General features: G+C 45.8%; 1 protein-coding gene and 1 long non-coding RNA gene across 3 annotated transcripts in view; one reads left to right on the top strand and one right to left on the bottom strand.

Annotated features, from left to right (window-relative positions):
• The window catches only part of AFAP1L2 (actin filament associated protein 1 like 2), a 73,569-nt gene extending 59,684 nt beyond the window's left edge, over nucleotides 1–13,885 (bottom strand). Inside the window, exon 1 of one of the 2 annotated variants that reach the window (XM_083504786.1) lies at nucleotides 13,590–13,885. In XM_083504786.1, coding sequence (XP_083360912.1) covers nucleotides 13,590–13,605 — 16 coding nt within the window. In that variant the 5' untranslated portion in view covers nucleotides 13,606–13,885. The remainder of the gene's footprint in view (nucleotides 1–13,589) is intronic. The other variant, XM_083504787.1, reaches the window with a different exon arrangement.
• LOC310707711 overlaps nucleotides 1–13,978 on the top strand; it is a 308,528-nt gene that overhangs the window by 95,790 nt on the left and 198,760 nt on the right. The window lies entirely within an intron of this gene.

Below are 13,978 nucleotides of genomic sequence, written 5' to 3'. Positions count from 1 at the left end.
CATGACTAAGCCACTTCTGGCGAACCAGAGCAGCGCACGGAAACACCGTTTACCTTCCTGCCGGAGCGGTACCTATTTATCTACTTGCACTTTGACATGCTTTCAAACTGCTAGGTTGGCAGGAGCAGGGACTGAGCAACGGGAGCTCACCCCATCACGGGGATTCGAACTGCCGACCTTCTGATCGGCAAGTCCTAGGCAAGTCCCTTTAGACAGTGTGCTAGAGGGTGGCAAAGAATCAGTATGTTGCAAACTGATTACACCTTACAGAAGCAGGCCAGCAAAACTTCCATCGTTGCAACCGAACAGGGTCATCATTATGACCTACAAAGTGTGTGCTATAGGATCTTTGTCTTTTAAGAGGGTGGTGGAGGGAGGGAGGGTGGGTGGAGGGAATCGGCTACTGTATATAGATTATACTCACTAGCTAAAAAGTCACATCCACAAAAGTTTCAGAACAAGAAAAGAAATCCATTAATTCTCGTGCACTCAAATCCCTTGTTGTTCAAAGAATGCAAAGAAGATAGAGTAGTCATGCCCTACACAGAATTAAAAATCAGTAAGCTGCCGGGACCATGAAAACAAGCATATCGATTCCACAGACAAGGCTGTAGCAGGACATTTTGCTACCTGAGGCAAAGGTCAAGACAGTACTGCCCCTCCCATTCCATGTGCAGATAATGACCAGGATAGCAGCTGAAACTTGTTTTCAAAACCACGGGCAGAACAGCATCCTTCACCACACCTGAGGGCAGCAGGATGTCACACAGGGCACAGCAAAGATTGCGTGGCACACACAGATTCCGTCCTCCAACACTTCCCTGCCACTCAGCATCTGCTGCCTGAGGCAGTCGCCCCACTCTGCCATATGGCAGGCAGGCCCAGTCCACATGCAACAGTCATTCAAGAAGTGGCCTTATACATATCCGTGCGTTTGTTTGAAGACAGTTAAAATACATGCTCTTTGAGAACATAGCAAGAACCTCATACATCTACTCATCTGTCTGTTCCATTAATACTATAGAGGTTTAAAGCTAGGGTATCTAGGACAAGTGGTTTCACTACAAGTACTTAAGTCCTGGATAGAGAAGGGAAGCTTCAAGCTTACTTGCAAGATACAGCGATGGCCAGTGTTTAAGAGCTGCTTGACTAAGGGTGCATTCAGACATGGGAATTATTGAACTGATTCTCCTAACTATAGGGCTAGGGCTTCTATCCAGGATTCTAATGTTCATTTTACACTGAATTGCCTGTTGTGCTATGGAGCTGTGGCTGTTAGACTAATACACCACCGTGTTGTTCCAAATTTTAAATGCTGGGAAAGAACGGTATGCTGGAATACCATCTGAAAGGTCATCACGTGAAATTACAAGGCAAAGTTCCAATGACTTTTGGAGTTAATGGGGTTGCAAACAAATTTCTTCTGGAAGCAAATTAACACAGACATAGGTGCTGAACTTCCACTAGATTCCGCTAGTTTGCCAGAAGTGGCTTTTACATCGTGTGAAAGATCACTTAACACGTGGAAATTATCAGCTAAGGAAGCATTGTGAAAATGAAACAAAGTTCCGTCTGAATGCAGCCTCCAATGCACTTGTCATTAATTTACATGTTGCAGGATTTCAAAACACATTCTAAGGCTGAGTCCAAGTGAGCCTCAGTCCAGGTCCAAATTAAGCTCCGCCTGCTACAGTTACATCACGGGTTGCTCCCTCCACTCTCAGTGCAATCTGATAAATAGCAAGTCCCACTGAGCCAGTGGCGTAGCGTGGGTTGTCAGCACCCGGGGCAAGGCAAGTAATTTGCGCCCCCTAACCTGTGGATTTGCGCCCCCTAACCCTAACCTCCAGATGTTGCGCCCGGTGCGGCCGGCCCCCCCTGCACCCCCCACGCTACGCCACTGCACTGAGCTCAGTCAGGCTTACTCCCAGGCAAGTGGGTTTAGGGCTGAAGCCTTATTATCTCCCCTCCCATTTCCCAGTGTGCCTTAAACCAGGAAAGGATCCTAACCAAAAAAGAAAGGAAAAAAGACCCTTTGAATCCAAACTCTAGGAAGTACAGTTTCTCAGATTCTATGCATGTCTCTTACAGGCCCCAAACTCCCTTGTTCAACACTACATAAAAATCCCCTCCAAAAGGAAGTATGGCTTCCTGTTTCAGTGTTTGTTGAAATCACCCCCAATAACCTGGGAGTTTTTCAGTGTTCCCCATGAAGTACACTAACAAATGCTTGCACTGGAGTGGGAGGTAGTTGGAGGGGGAAATTTTGCTGCTAGATCCTTTAAGCTACAAGTTAAATGACTTTAGTGTTGCCCTACACTAAATTTTAAGGCCACAAAACCTACACTAGTCGTCTTCTGAAGGAAGAACACATATAAGACACAATTGGTAGACGGCCTCTGGTAAGCATCAATTTTTAAAAGTCTGACCTAGATAAATTAACTTTATGCAGCGTAAGTAGCCTGATATGTTTGCTTCATGGGAATCACAGTCCGATCCCATAAGATTGGAATATTTGCCTTTAGGCAGAATTGTTTGTAATTGGATAGTATTATTATGCTGCCATATCCCAAACCATCATCAGATGTGCTTTCGGTGGAATCCTGCCCATAAAGGCAAGAGGTCAGGGGTGGGGGAAGGGAGGGAATCTATTTCTGTAGACACTGACCCTTCATGTTTAGAATATTAGATCAAACACTCACAATTTTCCCATGATGCTGATACTCAGCAGACCTTTTCTTTCCACTGCTAAACTTTCATTGTCATATTTATAGCCTGTGGCTCCTGCAACCCAATCCTATGCATATTTACTTGGAAGCAAGTCCTGTAAGTATTCAGTGGGGCTTACTCTCTGGTAAGTGTGCATAGAATTGCTGCCTCAAGGCAGTTTACAGGGGCCACCTAAGCACTGACCAGATTTGCACCCGCTTAGCTTCAACAGGTGTTCCCAATTCAGAAATATTATTTGACATATTCAAAACCCGACTCTCCACCTTGAAAGGCCCTTAAGGATGCTTACAATCCAAAAACAGCACCTCCTGGATTTCTGCATGGGTTGGATCATGGTTTTCTTTGGAATCCAAGACCCATAATGAATACTACGAGGTGGTCTAAGGGCTTTGTTGAAAATCCTCCCCTTTAAAAACAGCTACAGGGTTCGGCTCCTGCTGTGAGGTTTGAAAACAAGGGCTAAGAATGCCTTAAGAACAATGTCATGTGCTGCTGCTCTCAGGGAGATTGTACAGGGTGGGATGGAATATAGCTGTCCCTGCGGATCCAGGGGCAGAAAAGCATGACTTCCCCCACAATACAATATCCCAGAGAGAAACAACACATCACCACACACAATTGGTCCCAGGTGCATTTACAGTCCCATTTTTGAGCTGCACTTTTGTAGCTGCTCCAGGTGGGTACTATCTGTTTTTAACAACAAAAGTTTTATGTGGACCACTTCACTGAGCAAACAGCTAAGTTTATACATTGCAGAGTTGTTGTTTTTTAAGTCCACACTTTACTGTATTAACAGAATGAAGCAGACTTTAAAACACATACACACAGAAATGGCACAAAGTGATTTGGGACTGATCCATGCCTAGTCCCCAGTCATCAGCTTCATAACCATTTTAATCAGACAGGTTTAGAGGGAAGAAGGCATTCCTTCATTTTAGCCATGTACACACTGTAAACTTTGTGTAAGCAATTCAGGATGCCTGAATAAGCAGGTCATCTGGAACATCCCTGTTTTGTGGATGGCAATGGGATCCACTGGACAAATTGTTCCCTTTAATCCTGCTCCTCTACGTGAGTTATTACGTGGACAAACAGACCAATACAGATTCAATAACCAAAGAGCACTTCAATGTCTCAAGACAGTCACACACAAGCAGCCAACAAACTTAACTGCAACAAATAACTAACCATGTTGTGAACAGAAGGCTGAATGGACTGGACCAGTGTTTTATGCATGAATTATAAGCCCAAGGAGCAGTTACTCAAGTAATTTGCACACAAAATGATTATAATGCCATTACAGCTCCTTAATCTGACAGCTTTACTTAACTGACTGGTCTCGTCTGTATACCCATTGTATGACAGATGACAATTCAGCATTCCAAACTAGGCAAATAACATGCCAGTTGCATGAGCAATTTTAGATGCTTGATATGAATCACCTTGCTTCCTCCTTAGGGAAGAGCACACCCTTGTTTTGCCTTCTTTTCCAGCACACTTACTTCCAAGATCCCAGGTGTTGCCCCAACTCCTCACCTTCACCACAAGGCACATCTTTGTTTCATCTTTTCAACCTAGACATTTTCACAAGCAGAATTTACATACAGAGGCTGGCTCAGTGAAATGGTATTCACTGATTTCTGTGGATAACAGGCTGGTCTTAGCTGAAGGAGACTCAGATTCAGATCTCTGTTCAGTCCTGTAGCTTTTTAGCTGATATTGGACAAGTCGGTATATATAAAACAGTAACCTTAAGCAACAAAACTGAATATATATTGTTAGGACTACATGGCCTGTCTAATTTACTACACTGCCCCATATTATGGGAAATGGCAAGAAGGTGCATTGAGTGTAGTGCGGAGATCATGGACACTGCTGCCAAATGTGGCCTCTCTGAACCATCACTAGGGGCAGAGACGTCATTCACATGCTGGGGCTTAGTGGGTTCCCTGAAGGACTGACCAGATACCACACAAAATACAAGGTGGTTTGGCTCACTGGTCCCATGAGAGGGCATGGTCTGGATGCATCTATTTGTGGCTCCATCCAAGAGCTGGATGTGGCTTGTCACAAACCAGTAAAAGCTTCTATCTGCAGATACCATCTCAACACATTTCGTTGCACAGTTGTGCTTATCACTATCGCTCTGAAAGATCTCTTGCAAAAAAGGTACTGAGCCTCTCTTTTTACAAAGCAGTTGTGCCGTCTCAAAGAACTTAACCCAAGCAGGACATGTTGTTGTTTAGTCGTGTCTGACTCTTCGTGACCCCATGGACCAGAGCACGCCAGGCACTCCTGTCTTCCACTGCCTCCCGCAGTTTGGTCAAACTCATGCTGGTAGCTTCAAGAACAGTATGCAGCCATCTCATCCTCTGTCGTCCCCTTCTCCTTGTGCCCTCAGTCTTTCCCAACATCAGGGTCTTTTCCAGGGGGTCTTCTCTTCTCATGAGGTGGCCAAAGTATTGGAGCCTCAGCTTCACGATCTGTCCTTCCAGTGAGAACTCAGGGCTGATTTCCTTAAGAATGGATAGGTTTGATCTTCTTGCAGTCCATGGGACTCTCAAGAGTCTCATGGACTGCATGTACATAAATAGCCTTCAGGGTTGTAGCTTAAGGACTTGCATCCACTGTAAAGTCACACAGGGACTGGTTCAGATGCTTGAAATTCCTCCATGTGAAATGCCCACATAGGCACAGCTGCATTAAGGAAGTTAGCATCCGTTCTGGTACAGCCACGATTTACAGTGCTTCCTGAGGATAATAGATGCAAGCACCGCAGCTGGAAAACACACTGCTTTGCTCATGTGGCTAGTGGTATATGCACCCAGGGTGGAATAAGGCAGGTGCTACCTTTTCTCTGCATTCAAGGCTATTTTCCATGGGGGAATTTCAAGCATCTGAACCAGCCCAGTGACATACATTATAACGGGTTGGTCAGCTGAACATCTATACAAACACTTACTTCAGTTAAAGACTTTTTACTTTCCCTGACCCATCACAAAATGATTACTCTTATTCCACAGCAATATCACACTTCTAGTTAGAAATCCACAACTTAATGGTGGTCCCATGACAGTGTGCCTGTCTGGGCCAATCAGCAGGCCACCCTCACGACTCATGGGAATGCAGAACATGCATTAATAGAAACAAGGGTGCCACAGTTGCCTCGGCTGTGAAGCGATAGCAGAGGCAAGCTGAGAGCACTAGGACAAAGAGGTGTGGCTTTCTTCATGCCATGATGGATACACCTCCTCTACTGCCAGGAAGCCTGGATTCTGGGAATGTGGTTTCTGCCATGACTATGGCTGACATGAAGAGGATCAGCCCTAAAGCACTCTTGATGGCGCACCTGTGCTTAAAGCCATCTGAATTGGGGTCATCACTACATCTTGTGGGAGTGAATTGTAGTTTAACTGTACACTGCGTGAAGAACTTTCTTTTGTCTGTTCTGAATCTTCCAGCATTCATTCAAAGAGAGATGAGGGCAAAAGAAAGCTCAGGCACAACTTAATGCTTTACCCCCCACATCTGATGCTACAGCTAAGGCAGCACAGGTACAGGGCAGGTGCCCCTCCCTGTCACATTTATCATGCCAAATCCTGTGTAGATAAGCCTTAGATCTTGTCTAGTCAATGATTAGTTGTTCTGTCTTGTTATGAAGTCAGTTGCAAGTTAGCTAACCTGTTTACAGACACCAGGTTAGAATCCAGTCTAGCAAGCTATAATAAACATTCATTTTCATGAAACAAATGCTGGTTGAATGTCTAGACTCACCTTGAGATTGTCAGTTAATTCATTTTAATTGGGATATCATGATCCAACAAGGGAAGTCAGCATTGGGTCATCCATACACAGTCAAGTACCTTGCATTCAGCATCTGGGGTTGCGCAAACACCCAGGGGATTATTTAAGTCTACAGGTGCAACTTTGAACAGGCAATCAGCATCATCAGGTGTGAGAGTACTGTAGTTATATCTTATTTAAAGAGCTCCAAATCCAGTTTCCTTTCCCCTCTTCCCTTTAAAAGGTAGTAAGTACTGCACTGCCAAAGCTGGTTGTGTCAATTATATATTTAGTACATACATGCAGATCCATGAAAGAGGCCTGTAGCTATAGGCAAAGGCAAGCCTTTGAGTCTGGAAATCCTAGGGATCTCTCTGCATGGAGGAGTGAGGGAAAGATCACTGCCTTTTGCTTTCCCTGGTCTGACCTTCACATCTTCTTCATGTGTGTTGGGGGGGGGGGGGAGATTGGTTGCTGCATTGTGCCTGCCCACCAAAATACCCCATCTAGGTGGCTGCCCTACCTAACAAGGCTGGCTGCACAAAGTGTCACTCATTCATCTGTTCCAAGGTAGAGAGACAGGGCTTTTTTCAGCCAGAATTCAGGGAACTCAGAGGTGGGTTCCACTGCCATTACAGTGGTACCTCGGGTTACATACGTTTCAGGTTACATACGCTTCAGGTTACACACTCCGCTAACCCAGAAATAGTGCTTCAGGTTAAGAACTTTGCTTCAGGATAAGAACAGAAATCGGACTCCAGCGGCGCAGCAGCAGCAGGAGGCCCCATTAGCTAAAGTGGTGCTTCAGGTTAAGAACAGTTTCAGGTTAAGAACAGACCTTCGGAACGAATTAAGTACTTAACCTGAGGTACCACTGTATAAAGGGACAAGAGGTGTTCATGGTGAGTTCCGGCACCTTTTTCTATAAAGATAGCACTGGGGAGACTTAATGACACCAGTTGGCAACAAGCTCAGAGCACCATCAACTGGTTGCCACTGTAACATTCTGAGTAGCACACTTTTTAGACTTGTTGTGGTGCATGCATACTTGTGTGCAAACTTCACCAGCGTGGGTCAGCCAACCGACCAAATCAATTCCAGGACCTATCTTGAGAATTCAGCCTCACATCACAGATTTCCCTCTGAGAAAGTTGCATGGAGAATTCTGATGATTCCATGGGAATCATCCCTAAAGCCATCAAGTGCAGGCTAAACATTACATCATTCTTAAAACAGTTGGAAATTATACACCAATTTAGCTGAATTCACAGCATGCCCCATCCCAACATGGCAGAGCGAATAACAACAGATTAAAACACAAACACAAAAATGCCTCTCTAAAATCCTGTTGCGATCCAAGTAAAACAGCCAAGAACAAAACAGCAGCTGAGTGTCCCAGTCACCAACCAGCTTCTCTTTAGCCCACCACAAACCAACCTCAACAGAAATGGACTGCTTGCAAGTGTGCTGAAAGTCATACTGGAGCTATTCCCCAGCCTTAAGTATACTCTCTGTCTTTGAGGAGTTAAAGCTTCTCAAATAGAGACACTTCCTGGTTTGATTCCTTAGAGAAGTTAACAGAGCAATCCTAGTCACGTCTACTCAGAAGTAAGTCTCTATTCTGTCCAATAGATCTGACCCCAGATAAGTAAGGGGGTATAGGACTGCAGCCAAAAATGTGTTTATGGACTTATTTATTTATTGTAATTTCTATACCGCTTTATATTTTTAATAAAAACCTTGAAGCATATGGTGTCCTCTCTTTATCATATGGGATTATTTCTTAATACTTCATGTAAAGAGATTCCCTGGCCCTGGCAAGACTCCATGGGGAAGAAGTCCTTAGCTAAGCTATCAATGGTGCCTTTCTGTGTGTACTTAGCCAACCCCAGAGAGCACAATCAAACATCAAAGAGGAAGCTGTCTCCCCTAAACCCCTTTCCCCCTGCCTATGAAGTTGCCAGCCACCTCCCCCACATTCCCCTCCTGACTCTTCTGCCAGCGCTCGCTCCTCCTGGTGGGCTCCCTTGCGAGCCGCTGCTACTGCGACAGCTCCTGCACTTTCTGCAGACACAACCCTCGCATAACAGAAGAATGGTACTCTGTTTCCACAGCACAGCCCGTGCATCTGCACCAAAGGCAAAAGGAAACACATCCCCAATGTAATCGGGCAGCCTCACACTTAAGGCCTTACGCACACAAATCCTTTATCAAAAGGCATTTGGGGCTTTCATTTTCACCTCACTTTTCGTGTGGACATTTGCTGCTCTTCAGGTTTAGTTATTTCGGCAAACCACTCCTCAACTTTACCCGACTTTCTTCAATGGTTGCTTTTGCACTAAACACACATCTGGGATATTTCCAGCTCTCTGTATACATTGGGGATAACCAATATGGCACCCTTCAGATGCTACTGAGCTCCCATCAGCCCTAGGTAGCATGGTGAGAGATAATGGCAGTTGTAGTCCAGCAATGTCTGAAGAGCACCATGTTGACTATCTCTGGTGTGCATCCTTGTTACACACAGAGCCACCTGTAAGACGCACGGCACTTCCCCTTGCCAACACAAGGAAAACAGTAAGATGCAATTCTTCGACACTTCAACACTATGGCTTGGGGAATGTGCTTGAGGCAGAAGCAGCGGTGGTTGTTTCTTACCCATGAGAGCTGCACTGAAGCAGCTCTCACTTCAGAAACTATCCACAGTTTTTAGAGCTTTCCATTATTTCTTTTCTTTGCGCTAGCTAGTTTCATCCCAAGGGACTGACCGGTGGGATACAAAGCTGCACTGTACTAGGCCGGGCTGCTTGTCAATCTTCAGGGTCAACCCAAGACACTGCCTACAGTTGGAACAGCAAATGGCTGCCCCCAAGATCAGGTACCCACTCCCTTCTCCCCAGTTCAAGTTGCATATTGACCAAGGTTGGTCACGTTATTTGGGCACCTGGTCCCATTCCCAACAGAGCAAAAACACAATAATAAATTAAATAAGGGGTTTCTGCCTTTTCATGTTCGCCTGATACAATTGCCTCACTGGTCATGATTTTCTGGAAAATGTTGACTAGGAAAAATTTCAAGAACTTTTTCCTATGCAAATGAAGTTGATTTGCATAGGGTGATTTGAAAATGGGGTCTAATTCACATGTTTATTTTACTTGCATTTAGTAAACCAAACTTTTAAAAAGTACCCAATTTCTTACCACAAATGTCTGACCTGAAATATATGTATCCTCTTCCCATACTAGCAATAATCGCCTGGAAAAACATTAATTGAAACTTCGGAACTCCCAAGCTTGCCTCATAGCGCATTTGCAGTAGGTACCCATTTGTGGTTACTAATGAAATGGGAAATTTTCCACAGTAAAATGAAGCACTAAGGAAAATAATTCCAGAATTACTTCCACTCCACATCACTGCCTAATGCAGGCTTCCTCAAACTCGGCCCTCCAGATGTTTTGATACTACAGTTCCCATCACTCCTGACCAATGGTCCTGCTAGCTAGGGATCATGGGAGTTATAGGCCAAAAACATCTGGAGGGCCGAGTTTGAGGAAGCCTGGCCTAATGATATGGCCATCTTTCCTAGGACTAATGTTGAATGGTAGGCAGTAGCTCTTCAGTGTCTCAGGTAGAGCGAGTGGTGTAGTTCAACTCTAGATATGAATGGTCCAAGTTCACATTGCTGGCTAATGGAAGCCAGCCCAAGTCCCATTAGCACAACAGGTCACGTGTGACCCCCACAAGTCCCCCCAACCCCAGAAGAGGACACGGGGCAGGTGAAGGGAGGAGATCATTCCATCTCGCAAGCAGAAACACTTGTACTGAGTGAATGATCACCACAGTGAGACCTTGAATCCCACCCAATGGTCTTATACCCAAACCCCAAACCCTTTAGGTGTCCTGCTAAATTTGGGGCCTCTCATGCCCTGCCCACTTTGCTGAGTGGGGCTCTGGACACCTGCCCCCAATTCCTGTGTTGTTGGCCCTACTAGGCAGTCCCTCGCCTGCTGCTTGACCCTTTCAATTGATAATACCAAGGACTGAACCCAGAGTCTTCTGAATGCATTGGTATGTGTTCTTCCCCTGAGCAATGATGGTCACTTTTGAAAGCCAGTCACCACCTCCAAGGTGCAGGGAGAAGGCAGGGAACTCTCATCTCAGGGCTCTGTCTCGCTCAGATATATTCAGACAAACTACAGTAATAACTATAATGAACTATTCCCATTGCGAATGACTATTCCCATAGTGAATGAACACTGTTACTATTATCCAACAGCGAAGCTGATATCTGGACACAAAAATTGACATATACAGTGCCATAAAGGTGTAACAGGAGGTTACATTAAAAGACCTAGGCTGCAATCCTAGGCCCACATATCTCTGCGGGGGTTACTTCTGAGTAGACATGAGTAGGATTGCACTATACATCCCAGGTTTCCTGAAAACTGCAGATTCAGGAAGTGCTGGACAATTGTCAACTATTATCTATTCAGATTACATATACACAAATAAATGACTCTTTGTAGACTGGTCAGTTACCATTGGAATAAGGCAAACCTATGAGAGCAGTCCTGTCGAGCTCCGGAGAGTGAAAAAATTGTTTTAAAGGTTTGCATTATAAATGCAGAAAGCCAGATTCTCAGGTACTGATGCAAACTGGCCTCACCAGCCTATAATGTCAGCTGGTCCAACCACCTCCTAAACTGGTAAAGTGAGTAGACATTTATTTATTATATTTAGATTCCTTTCCTGCCCTGGCCCTAGGGCAGCATGCTGGTTGCAATGCATCCAGGGATGAGTGGTGGAGGAAAAGTTTCCAGTGCTTTTCCAGTGAATTTTTTTTCCATGTCATAAGGTCATTATTGACAATAAATGAATGCAGGTTGCAAATACAATGTTAGGTAACCTTGGCAGTTTTAGTTTTGTTTACTGAATGCAAATGAAAATAAACAAGCATTCTATATCAGAACACCCTGTAGGGCATCGGAAAATTTTCTCAGCGTAAAAGGGAAATTTTCCCAGTGCAAATTGCTGTCATGTGTAGAAGTGAAATTTCCCAGAAAAAATCCCAGTTCAACATTTTCTGGAAATCCCACATCACTGAATGTTGCCTTTACTTGCTGCATCTTCTCAAAACCCCTGAAAAGTAAGACAGCCATTCGATAAACTGCATAACTGAGCAAATATTGGAACATTCGGACCCACCACATTGGCCTGTATTGTATATGAACAAGAAAAAAGATAAAATTACAGTACAATCCTGTGCAAGCTTACTCAGAAGTAAACCTCAATGTGTGCAATGCAACTTACTCCCACCAGGTAAGAAAGGGGATTTTAGGAATAACTTTCTGACAGCATGGGCGGTTCTGTGGTGGACCAGACTACCTAGTGGGCTCGCCTAATCTTTGGTTTTTAAGCAGAAGTTGAATAGATGCTCATTTGGGATGATGAGGAGGTAGTTTTCCTGTACCTGCAAGGGCATGGACTAGGTGAGCTTTGTGTTCCCTTCCACCTCTGTGACTTTAAGCATAAGTGAATAAGAACATAACCTAAGATCAGCCCTGCTGGATAGGAAAGTAGCCCCTCTAGTCTACCCACGCTCTCCCCTCCTGTGGTTTCCAGCTGCTGGTATTCGGACTCGAATATTGGACACAGCCTTATCCTCCACCCATCATGGATTTGTCTAAGCCTCTTTTAAAGTCATCCTAAATTGGTGGCCATCACTGTTGCCTGCGGGTGCTCATTCACATTGCATAAAAGGTGTGCAAGGCTGCAACCTTAACGTATTTAGAGAACGGCAAAGACAGGCTTGCTTATTAATATGGAATACTTCACTTGCAGGGCTTAGCATGTGTCTAGACACTCAGCTGGTTTACAACACTGGGGCTCACTCTTGAGCTATTCAAAGAAAAAAATTGTTTCTGAGAATGTGCAGCGTACCTTTCCCTCGCCACTGAGTAACCCTATCCGTCCCCATTGCTGCCATACACTCAGGCTAAGGAGTCATTCTGCCATAAGACGACACCTCTTGCTAGAATCGTAGCACTAAGCATTGCGTCCCTTAATACTTAAAAGGGCTTTAAAACAATTCATTAAAAACACAAGGGACACTCAGCTCTCCACCCACCTCCAGATACCATTCGGCAGCCACGCCTTCCTCTTCCTTATCTTCCCCTGCACAATCTTGCAGACTAAACTTATAAAGTCTGCGAATATTTATTAGACGGGGGAACTAAATACACCCCCCTTAAAATTCTGTTTTGGAGCAACCGCAAGACCGGAAGCGAAAGAAGGGGTGGAAAGGGGGGGGTCAGTCCTTTGCGCGCGCGCTCTCTCTCTCTCTCTCTCTCTCTCTCTCTCTCTCACACACACACACACAGGTGCGGGTACTGAAATCCTCCCCCGCTTCGCGCCAAACCGGCTCCAAGTCTCGGGTTCACCTTTTCATCTCCTGCAGTTTCACTGGACCTCACCTACAGGGTTTTTGGAGCACCAGATGTATGTCAAGGAGGTTCAAATACTCTCTCTCACACACACAGTATTTCTCTTAATCCTTTCAAAAAGAAGCCGGTTGTGTCACAATTTCACACACACACACCCGATTTGTTGTTTCTTTGTCCCATCACCACGAGAATCAGAACCAAAATCCTCCCCCAAGCGGCACCCTCGACTCCTTCTCCGTCGGCGGTATGGGGCTCCGTGGACCTCAGCGAATCCCCCCTCTCTAGGGGTGGGTCCTGGAGGGAGACGGACTCGGCTGCGATGAGGGACTCTTCGCTCGCCTCTTTCCCCCAGCCTCACAAACCCACCCGCAGCGTCCTGGCCAGTCTCGGTCCCGAGGCAACGCCTGTGGGGAAAAGATCCGTCTCAACCCACCCGCCCATTCATTAAACGCTGTAGAGAAACCCACGTTTTAAGGGACTTTAAGCCTCCTACGAGCAACCACAAGTCACATTCGGCTGCTTAGGCAGGACGATCCATTAAGGACAAACTAGCTAGCAATCCTTTCCGAAGTACCGATACTGCCCCTTTCCCACGCTGAGGGTGGGGGAAGCAAGCGAACCATTCCCCCTTACCTTTATATTTATCCATCCTGGATCCTTCTTTTCTTTTTATTTAGTTTTCAATTCTGGCCGCGTAGGGCAGGGAGCCCTTGCATAGGACGGCGGCGGACTCGGGCTTCCCACGCTCGCCCCTGAGTTAAAGCCCTCTCCCCGCGGGATGCGCCGGCTCGCTCCTTCCTCTCCCGCGCCAGGCTGCATTGGCGTCCCAAGCAGCTCTGCCTCTGCCTCTCCAGTTCTCCTCGCTCCGGCTGGCTCCCTTCGCACCGAGCGCCGCCCCTTCCGTGACGTCACGGCAGCGGGATCTACTGGGGCTAAAGGAGCTGGCTTGCCCGAGGGGGTCTTTGGGGAGCGGCGGGGCCTCTGCGGTGGTTGCCCCTCGAAAGTTGCATCATCATCATCAC

This window comes from Podarcis liolepis, assembly GCF_965112155.1.
Source record: "Podarcis liolepis genome assembly, chromosome: 5".
NCBI lineage: Eukaryota > Metazoa > Chordata > Lepidosauria > Squamata > Lacertidae > Podarcis > Podarcis liolepis.
This window is presented reverse-complemented; position numbering and strand designations above follow the sequence as displayed.